This window comes from Vigna umbellata, chromosome 5 (genome assembly GCF_029865625.1).
Source record: "Vigna umbellata cultivar VRB3 chromosome 5, Vumbellata_1.0, whole genome shotgun sequence".
In the NCBI taxonomy this organism is placed as follows: domain Eukaryota; kingdom Viridiplantae; phylum Streptophyta; class Magnoliopsida; order Fabales; family Fabaceae; genus Vigna; species Vigna umbellata.
Window position 1 is genome coordinate 56,912,948 of NC_142169.1, and position 20,481 is coordinate 56,933,428.

Sequence of the window (20,481 nt, forward strand, 5' to 3'; positions counted from 1 at the left end):
CATCAGCCCCTTCATCAATAAATTCTTCATCATTCAAAAATACACAACTTACCTCCACAGCGGTCCCCTCCAATAGCCTTCATCGCGATAATGGAAGCCTTCCTCATGCAACGACAACCCCTTCTTCACACACCCTTGGAATAGCCTCCTCAGATAACCGAAGCCCTTGTCAAGTCACGACAACACCTTCGTCATGCTTTGACAACACCCTCGTCAAGCAGGCCCTTCAAATAACCCTCTCTCCCTCGCGAGACACATCAACCATTAGCTCCCTCAGATGCATTTCTTTCCCACGACAAATGCGTAATGGAGAAAAGAGAAGACTGCGATTGAGGAGAAAAAGAAACCAAGAATGGGGAATGTCAGACTTCAACTCCAATCACTAGTACAAAAATAATGTACAACGTCGAATATTTTTTGTCTTTCACGTTGAATTCAAGAACGACGTCATATTGAGAGACGTTAAATTGACGTTGAATTTAAAAAATTCGACGTTAATTTAACGTCAAATTTTGTCAATATACGACGTTAATAAACTTTTTTTAATTTTTTTTTAATTAATTGTAATTCTTTTTTACAACTCTACTAGACCTGAAAAGCAGAACTATGAACGGTAATATAGAACCAACAACAAATAACAATAACAAACAACAAACAAGTTCATCAAACAACAAACAAGTTCAACAAATAAGTTCTTCAAAACAAAAACTAACCTTCAAAAGGTGGGTTCATCGTAATAAAGTGTTGACACAAGTGAGAGAAAAAGCAGAATGCGCCTTTGAAGGACAAGAACACGAAAATAATCGGTGAAAACAAAATAAGAATCATACCTAAAGTAGTTTATTGTTAATCTCTTTGGCAAGTGCACCAAATCGTTCAAGTAATAAACCATGGTAAGACCAGGTATCATTTTCCCAAGAGACTCGTAATACTATAAAATTGTGCGATTAACAACTCATCTAGACTCAAGAACAACTCATCATTTAAGAATATGTGCAAAAAGATAAATTCACAAGTAATTACAAGGTTGGACTTTGGTATTGAAGGCACTTGGAAATGGAAAAGACTAGAAATGGTATGAAATGACATTGTTAAGGTTAGTTTTCACCAATGCACTCTTGTGTATAACCAATTTCATCTCCTCTCTATCAATTTACTAAAGTCAATCCACTAAAACACTCTAGCCCTAATCCCTTAGGTGAAAGAGCCTAGGTTTTCCTTATCAAACTCCAATCCCTTGGACAATCTAACAAGCAAACCCGCATTAAGAACTAGGATCTAAGACAACATGTGAATCATATCCCATCCCTGGCTCAATGACCCACAAGGACTCTTGTTTCAGTTCAAGATTTCATATCTCATCCCTGGCTCAATGAAACCCCAAAATCAAGTCATGAACGTCCCCATTACATGCAAGCTTTAAGATCGGAAACAAGAATACTAGTAATAGATAGAAAAGGCATTTATGAATACGAAACAATCATTCATTACACAAGAGTTCATAGGCTACATCTAACCCTAACAAGATGAATTTGGTTCTCCATTTCCATGGAGAACCCTAAAGCTTACAAACATGGAAGATGGAAGAAGAAGGAGACCCAAAGGAAGAGGAGGAGATGTTCCCACAAGCTCCTCGCGCCCTCCATGAGCTCTAGACGTGAAATCGCACCTCCAAAGAACCAAAGACCCTTTTTTCTTTCTGCCTCGTGAGTATATATACTGCCCGAATTCTCGCTTAAGCTAAATTATTCTCGCTTAAGCGAGAATTCTTCTTGGAGAAGATAGTCATTCTCGCTTAAGCTAAATTATTCTCGCTTAAGCGAAAATGACTGTTAAATCAATGACTTCCTGGATCATCGAGACTCTTCAATGTAATGGAGGATCTTCCTAACATCAAAATAGATCAAAGAAAACAAGGGATTAGAGTATTATTTACGTAATGTAGCCCAAAATATAGATAACTACTAAAACTAAATAAAAGAGAGGATTTAAGCAAGTAATAAGCTAAAGAAGAGTTGATTTTGCTACTAAAATGATGCTTAGATAATGGTAAGAATTAGCATTATCATTTATTAACATGCATTTGTATCAAATAAAAGAAAGATTACATGTGATGGTCGTCAAACTTCGTTCCAGAAAAGTTTGAGCAGAGAAGAGGGTTCCGCGCACTAAGATAAAGTGAATGAATTTTCAATCTCCCGCTCAAATTTTTATTGAATTCACTTACCTTTTGACGTCTAACTGATAACTTTTTGGCAAGTATACCAAATCGTTCCAAGTAATATAGAGTAAGTTCAAAGTATCGTTCTTCCAAAGGACTTGTGCAACACATGACAATTCTTCCTTTTATAACTCAATTAGACATCAAAATGCACAAAACAACACAAGAAACTTTTTTTGGTATTTTATCAAACATTTGGTGTGCAAGAAATTATATTTAAAATAAACTTTGTTGGAATTGGGTTTCATGAATCATATGAAGATAAAACTTTGTACAATATATCATTATTTCATTCAAACATTCACATCAAGGCATACTAGTCCTAATCCCTTAGCAACTAGTTCTAAATTTATATTAAAACTGCTTCCCTTAGTCAATTTAACATACAATTTGCTTTAAGTCCGATGCTAAAAATGACCAAGTTATTGAGTCTATCCCTAGATCTCAAATCACTTAGGTGCTCTATCTATGTTTATGTTCATGTTCAAAATTACTTTCCAGTAATTAGAGACATTCAAATAACATTATATTTCCATACAATGATAGTAAATTCAAGAAAGAGCATATGAACGAACAACGATATATTGAACAGGAAAATTACATCACAGTGAGTTCATTGCATCCAATTCCAACGAAAGAAAAACTACTCCTAGTCATCTAAACATACACATTTGAAGCAATCCCTTGCAAAAATGATGTCTTGATGCCTTGAAGTAGTCTCCGAAAGTTCCTGAGATGTTTTCATTTCTTTCTTTTGTCTGAAACTTCTGTCAGAAGAATGTTTTTGTCTTTCTGTCACGTCTATTAAAGTCATTTAACTTCATTAATTTGCTCAGCGCACATGTACTGGTGCGCTATGCGAATTTTCTTAACTGCTGCACTTTAACTGATGTTATTCGCTCAGTGCACAGGTATTGGTGCACTATGCGAATTTCCTTCTTCGGGCAGTGCGAATTTTGGCTTTCGCTTTGCGAAAATTGACTGACAGAGTCCAAATAATACACTCTTTCCTGTACAATATTTTACATAACAATCTACTCCCTATTACAACTTTTCACTGAGGAACAACATGAATAATTACAAGATTGAGCTCATTTATAAGTGTTAAAACAACTCTTTTTCAAACTTATCACTAAAGTTGAGGAATTCGACGTTTTATATCCTTTTACGTCGAATTATAATTCTAAACGACGTTTAATAATTGTATTTATTTACAAAAATTGTAACCAGTCATTTTTAACGTTGGCTATTGAGTGGTTAGACGTTGAACACGTGACGTTATATGTTTTTTTTCACTAGTGAATGGAGGAGTATGGAAGACAGAATCGCAATGGTGGTTAGGGCAAAGGGTAGTGAATGAAAGAGAGAGATTACGGAGGAGAAGTTCTCGATATTGGGAAAGAAGGATATTTACTAAACTGAAATTTAGAGAGGAAAATCTTAATTTCTGATTTCATATACTTGATGTACATACCGATGATCACATTCTCTCGGTAATGACTAATGACCTTTACTGACTGTATTACCGACAGATATATTCGCCGGTAACTTACCTACACTATTACCGATGCATATATTCATCGATAAGAAACCAGTATCATCGATAAATTTGTTAATAAATTGATTTAAATGTGGTTCATCATTGGTAACTATCTATTGAAAATTAACCTCTTTTTTTAGCAATGTTTGTTTATAAAAAATCATTTATCAGTTTTGAAAATAATATAAGAAAAATATAATATTATTTATTTATTTAAAGAAACTAATTCAAATGATAAAAACAATTAGACTATATTAATGTTTGTCAAAATTGGTTAAATACTTTTAGATCAAAATTAATTAAAACAGAAGAACTCGTGAACATTAATTTAAATGTGAATTTGATTTTTATATTGAAAAAGTTAAATAAAATACAATAAAAGAATTATAAATGTTTTATATTGAATTAAAGATAAAAAATATTTAAATATTAGAAGAAAAATAATAAATTGAGAATAGTAAATGGGAGAAAGAAAAAAATTAAAAATTATATGAATAAGTATTTCAAAATAAAAAAAAAGTTATTTTTTCATTAGATGAAATTAGAGGCATTTTAACGTTAACTTAATAAATTTTTAAATTAAATTAATTTTATTATTAGAATTAGTTTAATTGACTTAAGTATAAAATAAATAAAAAAAATTAAAAATTACGAGTTAGCATCAATTAAATCGATTTCAATAATAAGTAATTTTAATTTTTAAATTTTATTAAATCAGTACCAAAACAATTCTAAGTAAAGTCTATTAAACATTGTAGTAAGAGTTCATTCTTGGTGTAATCATTCCTATTATCATCCTGTTAAAACCGATTCTAAATTTTAGAAATTAATTAACCGGATTATTGTAGTGAATTACTTAGAATAACGTCTCACAATTTGTTTTTTAAAGGCATAATACCCAATTTTGTCCTCACTTTGGTTCGGAAATCTCAAGTTAGTCCCTTTCTAGAAATGTGAGTGCAATGGATCCTTACTTGTAATTTTTTGAGTCTAATGAGTCCCTTCCGTTAAATAGAAAGAAACGGAGTTAGTGGGCTGATGATGTGGCAGTACTTATTGATTACGTGTCAAAAAATGTGCTTACGTGTGTTGGTTAATTAGGAAATAAATTAGGGAAGAAAGGATTTTATTCAGAAATTGGGGAGGATGAGACCTACCGCGCGACGCCAACCCAAGGACTCTTTCCTTCCTCCACCGCCACCCACTCCAGTCGACTTCCACCGCCGCCAGTACCCCTCCCGCGACTCCGACGTCAGCAGCCGCCCCTCATCCGTTGGCGTCGGCGGACGCCCCACTCTCGATTTCTACAAAGACCGCCAGTTCCAGCAAACGGTAGTTTCCACCATCAACTCCTTCCTCTCCTCGCACAATTTCCCAATCACCTTCAAAACAACCTTCCCCTCTGCCAAAGACATCCTCGAAACCCTAAAAGAGAGATACTACATACAGTGGTGGCCTTTACTAGCTGCAATATGCAAGGGATCAAATCCCGATCGGTTCTTCTTGGAAACAGTCTGAGCAGTGGAATGGTTGAGAAGCTCCTTCACGACATGGAGATGACCCTTTTCAGCTGCAGTGAACAAGGGGTCTCACCGAGCTCGTTCTCTTCGTTGACGAGGCAAGCTCGCACTTCCGCAATCTCGATGTCGAGATCGTCGTCGTCGCCGTCGCCGAGAGTTCCCATAACCTGAGATTCGACGTCGAGAAGGATCTGTCTCACGGCGCCGACGTCGCCCCTCTGTGCCGCCAGGTGCAGCTCCGTGTCGTTATGCCGCCCCGTCACTTGCTTCACGTACTTCTTCCTCCCCGTCTGGTCGATGCGCTTCCCCGAGTTCGAAAGCACCAGCGCCGGAGCTGTCGATGAGGACGGCGACGGCGACGGTGACGGCGATATCTCAGAAAGTGGATTCTGAAAGGCTGATGCTGGGATCGGCGATGGGGGGTCCTTTTCTCCTTGCCCGTCAGCTCCCGTTCCTGATACAAGCAAAAGGGTGATCGAAAAATGAAAAATTTAGAAGAGTGAAGAAATATAGAAAGAGAGAGAGAGGGAGAACCTGTTTGGTTTGGGTGAGAGGCCATTGAGATGGTGGAAGAAGGAACAGAGGAGAGGCCATTGGATTGTTATGATTTCAAGATATTGAGAATCTTAAAGGAAAGGAAGATGGGTGGAAGGAAAGTGGAGAAACAGACTCAGAAACACGAAACTTCAGAGAAACACACGCATTCGGAGGAAGACACTTTGGACTTTTGACACGTAATCAATAAGTACTGCCACATCATCAGCCCACTAACTCCGTTTCCTTCTATTTAACGGAAGGGACTCATTAGACTCAAAAAATTACAAGTAAGGATCCATTGCACTCACATTTCTAGAAAGGGACTAACTTGAGATTTCCGAACCAAAGTGAGGACAAAATTGGGTATTATGCCTTTTTTAAATGAATACCCAAAAACTAAAAAAAAAGGAAAAGAAAATGTCACACCAAAACTCTTCCCTAATTTTACGTTTTATATTAATGTAAAATCTCTAACACAAAATCTGATTACCTCATTCAGAAAAACACACTCTGCTTACAAAAACAATCTCTGAAACATGTTCAAATGACAAGAAGATGCATCCGACAAAGATTATGACTCAAAAATGTGCAGACAAGTTTTCTAAGTATTGACAAAAGCACATCTTTACACACTCAAATAGAAAGAAATAAAGCAGCTTGGAAAACGAACCATCCAATCCATTAACACTTACAAGTTATGAACTATATCTACAAGAGATGTATAAGTACCGACAACAGCAATAGTAACCCCCAATACTATTATCGAATAGTTGATGATCATTTCAGAGCCAAACGTCTTGTATGCTCCTGAAATCTTCAAGTAGCACACTGATGGTACTAAAATTGAAGCTGACACACTTAGCAATGCCCCAATCAGTGACATCAGATATCCAAACATTGGTATGGCCACAGCTACAATTAGAGAGCTTACGAGAATGGAGGTGCTAACAAATGTGTGTGTGAATCTTTTGTTGCAGTGCCATGAAATCTTGTTTTTCACAGCATTTATTACTGGGGTAAGCATCAATGCATACTTCGTTATAGGATTCACCAAGGTCGTGAATATTGCCACATGTGAACTGAACTTGCTTGTTGGTAGGTTCAATGTCACCTGTGATTCAACCTCTTCTCCAAACATTAGGTACCCCAAAACACCTGCTGCTGCATAACCAAGAGTGCATACCGAAAAGCACGTAGACAGAACCTGCAAAATCAGATAACCACTAATTCGTGTTTCTTTAAGAATGTTGGTGGTGCAAGAGAACTACCAAAGTTGTCGTGTTCTTACCTTGGAGAACTGAGTTTTGTCTCTCATGGAATTGTAGAGAGTGGGAAGAATAGGATGTGCACTATAACAGAAGGCATATAAACTGGCAGCAGCAGGTATTCCGGTGAATCTGAAGAGTTTTCCCTTTGCATGAAATCCAGTGCCATCAATGGTACCATTCCAAAACAGAGAGAGGAGGAAGATGGAAGAAGCCAAAGCCCCACTTGCAGACACATAAGACAGCATGCTCAAATCCTCTAACAGAAGACTGGGAAGAATAACAAGGGCAGCAACTATGGTAAAAATTGTTGCACCACCAATTGTAACCCCTGCAAGGTTAACTTGGATATTTGGTACTAATTTGTTAAGATTGTCACCCTCTAATATCAGAAAGCCTGTTACAACCAGATAGAGCTCAGAATTCATGGCGATCGATACCATTAGCCTCCCCTTGTATCCAAATGCACGTTGACCTATGTCAGGGAAGGTTCTGATATCAGGGTCCATGTCCATGCATCTTTTCACCAACATCCCAGTGTAACAACAAGCAATGGCTATCACAAATAGTAGTGATATGCTTAACCATCCACCAGATGCCAGAGCATAAGGCATCGAGATAATACCAACCCCTGACACCATAGCACCACAAATCACTCATGTAAGCTTCCATAAAAAAGAATGATACTTTTCTTCACATTATCATTTCTCACTTTTTCTCTCTTCTTTTTTTAAAATATACAAAAAGTTCATTTTTACTAGTATTTAATTATCCCGGTTTTCTTCTTCTTCTATAGTCCTTAAATTTTTGAAATTTAGTCTCTCTATTGATACATTTTATCAGCATTGATTGAGTTTTTTGGATGTTTATGTAAAGTTTTACACTACAATACATTGAGCTTTACTTTGTCTACATCATTCTTCGTCTAAAGAGTGTTACTTGACCAATAAAATTAAATATAATTTTGAAAACAATCCTTATAAAGACCATAAATTTATTCATAATATAATAACATATAACTAGATGAGAATATTCTTTTAAATAGATTTGATTATTTTACGATTTTGTTTTATTCATTAACACGTTATACTGTATGATGAATAAAAAAAATACATTTACATGGAAGTAAATTCTTGTACCAAAAAATGGGTATATGTTAAATTAATTTATTAAAGAAAAAATATTATAAATATAGTTTTTACACTATTAGTCAATAAAAATTAGGGTTAAATATGTTTTTAGTGCCTAAACTATACACTATTAGTCAATAAAAATTAGGGTTAAATATGTTTTTAGTGCCTAAACTATTGGCGGTTTCTGGTTTTCGTCCCTCTTTCAAAGTAAGATACAATTTGGTCCTCATTCTTTTCGAAACGTTCGTTTTTTTGAAGACTAAAACGAACATTTTGAAAAGAATGAAGACCAAATTGTACCTTACTTTGAAAGAGAGACGAAAACCAAAAACGACCAATAGTTTAGGGACTAAAAACATATTTAACCTTAAAAATTATTATAGATGTAATTCTTAAAGTATTCGATAAGAAACAAATTAATCATATATATACAACGTGTTAAATATCACGTGGTCTAAACATGAAACGTAATTTGTTCACACGGAGAGATAAAATTGATATATTAGTTTTTTAATTTAATTTTCAAACACACTAATAATCCACATTATTGTTCACAGTCATCCAATTATGAAATGTTATGTATTGGTATTTCTAATTTCTTTTTAAAGTCATATTTACAATATGTTATGTATTCATATTGAAAGGGATTTATATTATCAGTGTATTTAATTAATTGTCTGTAGTTGGAAGGGGAACTTCACAAATCCTGTCCATTTAATTTATTATAAATTTATATCTAAAATTAAATCTAATAAAATTCCAACGGTTGGATTTGTAACTGTACAGTGTGCAGCATACTTCAAACTTTAGAGATAATGGAAAATAGCATTTATGTATCACTGAAACATCTGTAACACAAAGTCACGTGAGTGCTTATTCTGTGCTACATCCTTAAATGAACACATACAAAAGCTACATGTATGGACAAAAGTCAAAACCAGAGCAGGTATATCATAAAACAAAATTATTATAATTTTTCTGTAACATTTTTTTATTAATTATTGTATTTACTATATACAAATATTTTATGTTTAGAATAATAAATATTATTATTTTCATTTAATTCATTTTACAGCACTTATTAAGATATTATGACAGGATTCTACATTATTTAATAACTTTAATTATCAATTTACACTTTTCTCGGTTTAAAATTATTACACATCATATAATTTTAAGTTTTATAATAATTATTTTAAAATTCATAAATTACATTAAATTATTTAATTAATAGTATATAAAAATTTAAACTAAAACATTGTATCCAGATCAAACTCTGAGTAGGGATAAGAATTTATGACATTACTAAGATTAACTCAATCTGACTGAATATTTCTTATTATATAATTTAGAGTAATTTTTTTAAATTATAATTCAACCGGTAAGTTAAAAAAATAAACAAAAATTAAATTTTAATTTATAAGTTAAAAATTTAAGTAAATAAGCAAAAATGTTGTTTATAATATATTGTTTTACTGGATTTTTAATGTGATGCGAACCAAAAATAAATATACTTGAGTGCCTATGATTGAGGCCTTTAATATGTTCATCAGAATGTATGTTTATCAATTTACACTTAAAGAGTACCTCGTAGAAAGATTTTACATCTATTTTAAATAAAATTATATACTTTAAGAAAAAGTCAAGTTCAAAAACTAAAAGCAGATGCCATGTAAATAAATAATCATTTATTGAAATTTTCATAAACAATGTCTATTTAGAGTTCTCCAACCCAATATTCTTTCCCTTATTATAGTCAAGTAGTTACAGAAGCAAAACTTTCTAACCCAGAATCTGATGATTTTTTTTCCCAGATTAAAAACTTCCAAAAGCAAAACTTTCACACCTCCTTCTACTATTGGAGAAATCTTAAGTTTTAATTATAATTAGCAATAGTTTAATATACGTCTAAAATCTTCAGACGTTTTTAGACAAATAACCATGAATTTTCCCTCACTGTCAGACAAATAACCATGAAAAACTCTAAAAAATGTTATCAGTTTTTAAGGCATTCATGTAGCAATAAGATCTTCGATCCTTAAAGAAAGCAAGATACCAAAAAGGACCAAAACTCAAGAAAAAGAAAGAAAGAAAGAGTGCATATGTATCATCGTGTATATATGGTATAACAATGATTCTGCAACCCACCAAATAGAATCTAACAAGATTCAAACTTTCATTAAAAAGGAGCATTTTTTAATACATGCGAAACGAAGAAAGAAAGAAAGAAAGAGAGGGCATGCAAATTACCTGAGAGGGCATTAATGAGATTGAAGCAGGTCTTGAAAAAGGAGGTGTTACCCTCATGAGATGTGTGCAGATCCCAAGTTTTGGCATCCAACACCTCATCTGAGCCGTTCAATCGGTGCACTCTTTCATCTTCCAAAAGGGGTATGGTGATGATGGAGGAGCATCTGTCACCTTGCTCAGTACTACCAGCCATGGACATGAAAACCAGCTTGTGTGTGTGTATATATATATATATATATATATATATATATGTTTCAGTGTTTGTGAGTACAACGAGATTGTACTCTCCCTGTGTTTCTGGTGAGTCTCACGCAGAGAGTTCAAAGGTTTCTTCTCTTCTTTTTTTTCTTCTGAAAATGTTTACACAAAAGGCCCTTTTAAAATAATTCTTTGTATCTGTCCAAGAAAATTCTGTGATGGCCGGTCTGTTCATAGGGACTCGAGTTTCAAAATTGCTGAACTTTTATGCACTTGTGGTTTAAATTTATCTCTTACATTCTGAACCACTGAAGAGTGTTTTTAATTATAACTTTTTAAAGTATTATGGCATTTAATGAAAAATTATCATGACAATAATACTTAAGGAAAGTATATGAATATTGGGTGACAATATTTCAAGACTAGAAATTATATTTTAACATCATATATTAAATAGTTACTATATTTTAATAATTATGTACAAAAATTAGTTGTTTCCTTATAATTGGGCGTCAAGATGGGGAATGTTCTCACAAATTTGATTGATCTGATTTGTCTATAAGGAAATATTTATTTTATATCTTTTTATTTATTTTACTCCCCAAAATTGTTATGGTTCCCTTGTCAAAATATTAATGTTCTTTAAAAGATTTGATTAATTTGATTTTTTAAAATTACTTTACAAAATAAATATTATTCCGAGTAATATATTTTAATTTGGCTATTACCATATTGAACGGGATTCTTAACTTAACACTGTCATAAAATTGAGTAAAGACTAGACTTCGTATTGTTTGAAAAAACACATTAACATTGTCATAAATGTAACTTTTCAAAGACTAAAGTTTATGTTGTTCGAAAGAGATCATGAAAGATACCGAACCAACTAGAAGCATCATGCAAAGTTAATCACATGTATAACTTAGACTTACTTTTTTTTGTTAACTACATATACACCGGAAAGTGTGGAGAGAAATGAAAGAAACATGTTGCAAAAAGTAGAATGTTGATTTAAACAAATTAAGTCTTCCTTTTTAAAATGCCTCATGAAAGATAAGAAAAGTTAGTTAAGTGGATTCTACCATTGTGGAGATAACCTTAAATGGTGATGGGTATGTGGAAGATGCAAGTGCATAGGCCTCTTATGAGGGAACCATTGTTGATAATAATGATGTGTTTGTATTTGTGGTGAAGTTGCTAAGATCTTATACTATTCTTAGCAATGAACAAATCATTTAAATTGATTATATGTTTTTGTATTTGTATGACTGTTTAAACGATTAATTATAGTTTAGATCATTTAATAAGTTACTTATAAACTCAATCGGTCATTAAATAAATCAGTGGGTGACGAATCAGAGTATATTATTCTTAATATTGATCAACTTAAAAATAAAGTATAATTATCCGTAATTAAGTTAACTAAGTTTATCTCGAAATTTATAAATAAAAATTTGAAGTAAAAATGTGGGTTACCATTTGTTGTTGTATTGATTGTTAACAATCAATGTTAATCTAATTTTTACATCAGAATGTCTTGTATAAATATTTTCTAAATTGTTTAGTACAATATTTAAATTTCTAGAAATAATTCAAACTTTGAAAGAAAAAACATAACTTAAACCGTTAACCTCGATCCATTCTCAAAACAATTTTTATATGATAAAATGTGACATATATTAATGAAAATTGGTCCATTTTATGTCACATTTATGAGGTGCGTGCATTCAACATGAAGGTGGAGCAATGTGAGGACACAAGAGTGATGAATCGAATGTAAGGTATGTAGGTCCTATTCTTTTTATTTTCGTCTTCTTTTTCTATGTTCTTTCTTTTTCTTGTCTTCCATTTCTCTATGCTTTTCTTTATGTAAGTTTCATCTTTTCACAAGTGATTTGGTGATGATTCAACAAGTCTCTAAAAAGTCTTAATGTACTGTTGTTGGAGACATAAAACAACATTAGGTAAGAAAGTTATTTTGAACTAAATTGAATTATGATTATAGACAATCATTTTTCTCCCTATTTTACTGTCATATGCCATTTATTTTATTTTATATTTCTTAGTATGCATATTTTAAAGTCTCGCATATTAGTTTAAAATCAAGGACAAACATCTTTTTTCTCTTAATTTAGTGAGTAAAGTGATCAAATTTGAAAACATTTATGATTAATCTAAATAAACTATTTTAAATAGTTAAGTTTTCTTCTTAGTTTGTGTCTCTATAACATGTAATGAAAGGTGTGGATATACTTTATTCTTATCACCAGTTGCAGCACCTTTCCCTTTCATTCTTTATTTTCTGGCAGTGGTGCAGAGAGCAAAAGCCTAACATGATTATTTCTGATTTTTTTATTTTTTTTTATGCTTGTTAATTATCACGTCAGAATGTATGATTAGCTTTTACTAGTCATTTAAGGGCTTGTTTGGTTTTTCTTTATTTCCACTCTCCTAATTACTTTTAAAGGAATGCTTCTGACTCGTTTCGCGTGCGCCCGCCGCACTGGCCAATCAAAAGAAAACTTTTGAAAATAGCTTTTTATAATTTAAATTTCGTTTATATTTAAATGTATGTAAATTTTTAACTAGATTTAACATAGTTGTATATTTAAAATTAAAAATTTAATTAAGTGATATTTGTGACTTAATTTTTGGTTTTATCTTAGGTATAAAGTGTGTAATAAAATGGATAAGAGAATCCAGTCATTGATACGTTGTGGTTTAATGACGTATGGGATTTCTCTTCAGAGATATGAATTAAAGAATTGACTAATAATATGGAGACATTTTTACAAATATTTGACATAAGATAACAAAATATAATTTTTTTTAATAATATCAAATAAATGTAAAATATTTATGTATGTGAAAATATATTAATTTAGAAAATTTTATAAATTAAATGTAAAAAGATAAACATTTTCGAATTACACTTTATTTTTAAAATAATTATTTTATATTGTATCCGTAAGTGCTGGATCAAACAAAGTTGCATTAATCGGAGAAAAAAGTATAATATTTTTTATTTAAAAACTATTTTTTTTAAGTTCACGTAATTTCTTAACCAAAAAATTCTTATATACATAACTTTTACACAAAACAATATTTCGCTGTGCATTCTCATATTTAAAAATATTACGCGATTTTTCATTATCAGTAAAGTAAAAAGTACATCTGAATAAAACAAAACAATCATTCAGTATTTCTCTTACAAATGTGCATTAATATATTTTTTCTTTTACGTTTAGTATTTGAGAATAATAAAAATTAAAAAGTATGTAATAAAACTGTTATTAATTAATTATTGTGTGTCTTTTTTAAATTATCTTACAAAAGACAACACTTAATATTTACGGAGGAAAATATTTATCAAGTATATTTACGTAAAAAAAAATATAAAACCTGTTACAAAAAAGTTATTGCCATTAAATAATTGTCGATAAAAAAGAAATTATTGTTTTTGTGTAATAATAATAATAACAATTCAATATTCGAAAATTCAAAACAAAGGAACGTGGTGAAATAAAAAGATCTCTATATTTGACGAAAGAAGGTTTTTTCAATAAAATAAAGTAAAAATAAAAAGTGGAAGAAAAATACAAATATAATTTCTTTTCCAACAACGCTAAATAGTCTTATATTATTAAAGAATAAAATCATAACTAATTTTTATTTTCAAAACAAACAATATCTTAAATATAAATTTTAATAATCTCAATTAACAAACTTAAAATTTATATATATTTTATATTGTTTTGTCTATAAAAATTATAAAAATTGTTCTCATAAACTTTTAAAAAAAATTATCATCCATCGTATAAAAGTTATCTAAAATATATTAAGAAAAATTAAATAATTATGCAACTATAACTTAAACTAATAATCGCATATTAATTAATAACTTTATTCACATTTTTCTTAAATTCTAAACCCTAATTATAGTGATGTAGGTGTGTTAGGATATTATATGCCTTAGCAAATTTTAATATTAATGTGTTCTCTAAGATATTCCTTAACATAGATTAATGTTGATGTTAGTGGAAGTATTAAACATTCTTCTAGTATTTGATATATACCTTATCAAAGACTATAAACACTAATAATATATATCAGTGTATATCTTTCTCGTAAGTTGACTTTGCATTCCTTGGTTCGTACACGCAATCTGAGTAATTATAGTTTTTTCACATATGTCTTTATAACGTCCTTATCCTACACAGAAAAAATAATACAGACGAGTGCACCTTATACCTCTTTCCCTTTCGTGGTTCCATTTGAAGACAGCACAACCTATGCAGACAATAAAAGCAAGAAAATGAAAACTTGGCTATCATTGCATTGGTATATGCTCTTGAAGAGAATACTCCAAACTCATAGATATTATAACCCTGCATGTTTCTACCACAACATTGGGTTAAACTTAAAATTAATTTATTATTATTCGTTCAACAGTGAAAATATAAGCTAAAATGACTGTGCTTAATGATAAAATTTTGGTACAGGCTATGCTGAGATTAACAAATTCATGTGAAGAAAGTGTGATACATAGGTTTTGACGAAGAAGTATAAGTGTGAGTTGGCAAACACTGTATATGCACTTTTGAGTGAGGGCTTCATGGTGATTACATTGTTCTGTTGTGGTACTCACCACTGACAAAGCATGTGGAGCCTCAAAGATTGAAGCTCAGAGGGAGATATGCTGTCATTGGTGTGCATTTCAAGCATTGTATAAAGAATAACATCTTTAATAATGGAGATATAAACTTATAACTCATGCTCGTATGGACCACTTTTATCATGTTCTTCTGCCTTTTTAACTGTAATATTGATCAAATCAATGCATTCATTATAGAAATTCAAATTAAATTGATACAATTATTCTCCTATAATAATAATATTGCTTACCAAGAACACACTTTGAGATTACTTCGTGTAGAATCACTTTAAAAATTTATTTATTCATATATTATAAATTATTATCTTATTTTTAATTTACATTGTATTTCTAACATACGTGAAAACATATATATGATATTATATATTAATGAGTAATTCTCAATAGTAAATTATATGATAAATTTAATAAATATTAAATCTGATTAAAATAAATTTTGAAGAGTTATGATATTATTTTAAGTGATAAACTTTAAATAATATTATAAACTTAATTTATCAAAAAAAATTGGCCTAATTAAGTTTCAATTTCCTTTGTTTATTTGTTTGTTTTCTTTATTTACTGAGTGATTAGTGATAGGATTGTTAAGTGACTAGATTTGATTAGTGATGGAATTCTTAAATGACTAGATTATTATATTATTTTTTTACTTTGTTGAGTTGTTCATTACATGTTATTTTTTTTTATAATTTATAAATTTATAAAATCTACAAGTTTATAAAAAAATTTAAGTTTACATTTTAAAATATTAAAATAATAAAAAATATGTGACATTAATTAAAAAATTTGATCATTTCAATCACTTAACAATCATATAATTTATTTACTAGAAAAAACTAAATTTAATAAAAAAATATAAATTTAAATAATCAATAAATCATAAAAATTTATTAAAGAATCAATTAAAACTTATCAAAAATTTAAAAATTAATTAAATCAATAAAATTTACAAAGTTTATATACTTTACTTAGTAGTCAATGTAATATCTTGTTTAGGTTTGAGTTTGAGCAATTGTGGAAAGGTTTTGCCACCTTTCTAAGTGCCTCAATTATTAATCCTCTTTTCAGGAAAAAAGGGTCTCTGCGATCTTTCTAGCACTTTTTTCTCACCAATAACTAATTTACAAATGTTAAAAAAATATTTTATTTAATTCTTAATATTAAAAATGTGTCTATGTTTTTTAAAATTACTCCTAAATAGTAATGTAAAAAAGATAATATAATGATAATCAATTTTTAATTTTCAAAACTGAATAGCTCTTAAATTTTTAATCTAAGAGAAAAAAATAAAACTATAACATTTATTTGAAAATTACATCAAAATAATAAAAGCTCACAAATATCTCAAATAAATTTTTGTTTCTCAAACAACTGTTTAATTTTTTTAAAATAATAAAAGTTGAAAAGAACATATATTTTAGTTATGATTCGAAATTATTTCTAAAACTTCTTCCTTAAATAATTTGCCTCTTTTCGAAATACTTAATTTTATTATTGTAAACAGATATACCTTGTTGTGTTATGAAATGGTCATTATAATTAGATAATTATAACACTAAAACCCTTTTTCCTAATCCTCAAGAAACTTATTCCACTGTCTCACGCATATTTTCTTTATTAATTTCCTTAATAGTGCATATTATCATTTATTTGACACTCTTCCTTATCTTACCATACATGGATTTATAAGAGTACTCTTCATTAGGATAACCTTAAAAAAACATTGTGCTAATACTTTCTCATTTCAATAAAATAAAACACATGTACAGTACACAAGGTTCACTACTTTTTTTCTATGTTGTAGGTCCACATTTCAAAGTAAACATATCAATGCAAATGGCAGACAAAAAGTAAAGAATATTAGAGAAAAAGTCATATATGGGTTTTTATACATGCATCTTTTAAAAAAAAATAGTATTTTATAATTATTTGATGAAATTTATTTATTGATATTGAGAATAACAGCATGTTCATCATTTGGATGAAGACACATGATGATGAAGAGAATACAAATACTCACACACTTTATATGTTTTATCCTAAGATAATGAATACTCTTTATCTACTGTCCAAAGAGAATGAGTCTTTTTAACTTATAATAATTAAATTTGGAATTATTTCAAAAATTCTCATATTGATAGTTCAAATATGTTAGCCAAAATAAAAATGTTTGGAGTTTTTAGAGTTTACAAAAGCTTAGAAAGTTAATTGAGTTAATATATACTATTTAATGGTTATAAAAGCTATTGAATTAATAGTATTTAAGGAATTAAATGTTAATTATAATAATTGAGAAAGTAGAAGTTTTAATTATTTAACAGCAAGTTTAAGTTGTAATGATTATTGAATGACTAAATTAATATACATTAAAACGTGCTGATGATTTATTAATTTTCCTTCAATTCCGTGATGCTACACTCTACCTCATGCAAAAGATAATCATCTTCATTTGAAAGTTCTGTTTTCATAATACAACAATAATAGTTTTAAAAATCATATCTCAAACTTGTCTGTTTGATTTCTGTTCTGATTAAAAACTATTGTTTTTATGAGCCTATGGTCAATAAATAATCAATGAAATCAATCTAATAAAATCAATAAAAAGTGATTTGATCTCTTAGAAACTTAACACTATAATCCTTATTTAAATATTTGTCCAAGGAATTATGACTAGCTAAGGAGTACTCATATTACAAAAGTTCTTAAATCTAACTCAAAAAAATATTTCTCGTCAAGTATGTTATTGTACTCCATGTTAATTGAGATCTCTAATGAACTATTATCTTAAAAAAAATAAACAAATTCGTGAGAATCTTAAAAAAAAAATTAAGAAAGATGATAAATTGTTTAAAATAATCAACTTTTTTTTATTTATAAACTTTTTTTAATAATAAAGTATGCAAACTTCATCTCTATTCTTAATTATTTTATATATCCTTATAATTTTGTTTTACCTTTAGACTTCATTTTGTATTTTAACATTAAAAATTATAAAACGTTATTTTAGTTTATTTTTAATATATTATAAAATGATGATATTAGGTTTAATTAACATTTTTGCATATTATTTCATTAAAATTAATTCAATTACAGTTTAATGTTGAATTATCAAATTTTGAACTAATTATTTATTGTTAGAAAATTTGGAAATAATGTAATCTAGGTCACGTCTCTTCCATTCTCATTCCATTTCATGTAAAGAAGTACAACATTTCAAAGTTGTGAAAGGAAATAAATGGGAACATGTTTTTCTTTTCTAGTAACCCTACCATTCTTCACTATTATTTCATTTCCCCACTTGCTTATGTCCAATCATGAATAGTACATACTATTATGTAATTATCAGATCCTAAGACTTTAGGACAATTACAAACATAATGGCATGTTTGTAACGAAGAAAACAAGGTAGAAAACAAAAAAAAATGTAAAATAACTTATTTTTATTATTTAATTGAAGATAAAAAAAAAGATCGACAAAGACAAAATTTCACTTTAAATGGAAAATAAGTAGATCAATTCACTATCAAGTGGACAATGTAATTTGAGTGAAGAAAGAAAAAAAAAAGAACGCTTCAACTATTTGGAGAGAAGTTAAAGGATTTTTAATTTTAATTAGGTAAAAGGTTTTAGAAAAATAAAGAATAATTTTGTTTTATATTATACAATTTCTAAAAGAAATAAAATATTTATTTTCAATTTATTTTAAAATTTCACATCTATATCCATAAAAATATATCTTTACACATAGCATGATCATACATTAATAAGATATATGATTAATATGATTTCACATTTATATTCCATTTTCAATCCAACCACAATATTATTTATTACTTTCACAACCATTTTACATGTCACAAATTAAAATCATAACATTTGATTAATCTATGAAAAGATAATTTCATCATTTTTTATTTTTGAAAATTTTATATTAAAAACATTATAAGACGATATTAGTGGTGCAATGAATGTGGTGAGCTTTTTCTTTAAAAAATAAAAATAAATAGAAATAAAAAAATATGTAAAAAAGATACGAAATGAAATAACAAGGAAAAAGAAGAGAGGATTGAATAAAGTTTGAAAATTTTTCGCAATTAATGCTAGAGTCTATTTGCAGGAGTTAAATCGTCTGCAAACACTATTGAATATTTAGGATTTCTAAAGGCATTTAGCTCAACCCGAGTTACATTCAGTTTTCTTTTAAGCACTCTTAAAGGATTCCACTAACTTTAACAGGTTACAACGAGTTTCACCAGTCTTGATTTTACAATAACCCAATTGGCTAAAACCGTTTAAATCTCTCGATTTAAACAAACCAAGTGTTTAAATCACTTCCGATTATCAAAAACAACAAAGTAATTTTAAAACAAGTACATATGAAAAGTTCTCTACTTAGAAAGGATATTTATCAATACAAAATAGATCTGGAAAGACTTGTTACAAAGAAATGTTCTCAAAGTTAGATGACGGATTATCGAAGACATAGAACTTCGACAGGGTAAGAACATGTACAATTAATTCTTGTTTCTTGTTGTTTTCTCTTCTTCATGCAGTGTTTTATTTATAGGTAATTTTGAAAAAAAGATTCCTTACTCTGGAGCATTAACTTTGAAAGAGATGTTATAGCCTTTTGTACATTGTCAAATGTTACTTTGCTTGTGCAGAGAAACTACGTTGTTGTACGAATTGGTCAAGGCAGAAACATTGAAGAAACATTCCTAGAATGTCTTTATATTTCTCACGTCTTTCTAAATCAGCACTGAACTTTTGAATAAAACATTTGTTCTTGAAGGCATTGCACATATAAAGGAAAACTACACATCACACAAAAAACAATATTCATACATTGGATTTAAAATGTTAGACATTTATTATAGTTTTTTGCATAATCTATATACTATAGCGTTTAGTATGATCTGTTCATTATATCATTTAGGATACTGTATTATGTTTAGGATAATGTATTATGTTTAGAATATTATTTAGATAAATATGACGTTTAGCAATTTATTCTATATGATTTTTTAATAAAATTTATATATGAACTCTCTCACAGTACAGTATTGTTAAAAAATATTTCCAAATTTACGTATTGTAAAGACAATGAAACTTTTATGTGTAATAAAATTAAGGAGTTATATA

General features: G+C 29.4%; 2 protein-coding genes across 2 annotated transcripts; both read right to left on the reverse strand.

Moving 5' to 3' along the window:
• Window positions 1–4,653: 4,653 nt before the first annotated feature.
• Window positions 4,654–6,167, reverse strand: LOC124824444 (ankyrin repeat-containing protein ITN1-like). Its single transcript, XM_088092091.1, has 2 exons — window positions 5,816–6,167; window positions 4,654–5,735 (listed from the first exon to the last, which is right to left on the reverse strand). Exons 1-2 carry the CDS (start codon window positions 5,838–5,840, stop codon window positions 5,305–5,307), a joined length of 456 nt encoding a protein of 151 aa, XP_087948217.1. The 5' UTR covers window positions 5,841–6,167; the 3' UTR covers window positions 4,654–5,304.
• Window positions 6,168–6,363: 196 nt separating this feature from the next.
• Window positions 6,364–10,910, reverse strand: LOC124838198 (amino acid transporter AVT1I-like). Its single transcript, XM_047313730.2, has 3 exons — window positions 10,467–10,910; window positions 7,107–7,714; window positions 6,364–7,022 (listed from the first exon to the last, which is right to left on the reverse strand). The coding sequence occupies exons 1-3, from the start codon at window positions 10,663–10,665 to the stop codon at window positions 6,507–6,509; spliced, it is 1,323 nt and encodes a 440-aa protein (XP_047169686.1). The 5' UTR covers window positions 10,666–10,910; the 3' UTR covers window positions 6,364–6,506.
• Between the last annotated feature and the right edge of the window lie 9,571 nt (window positions 10,911–20,481).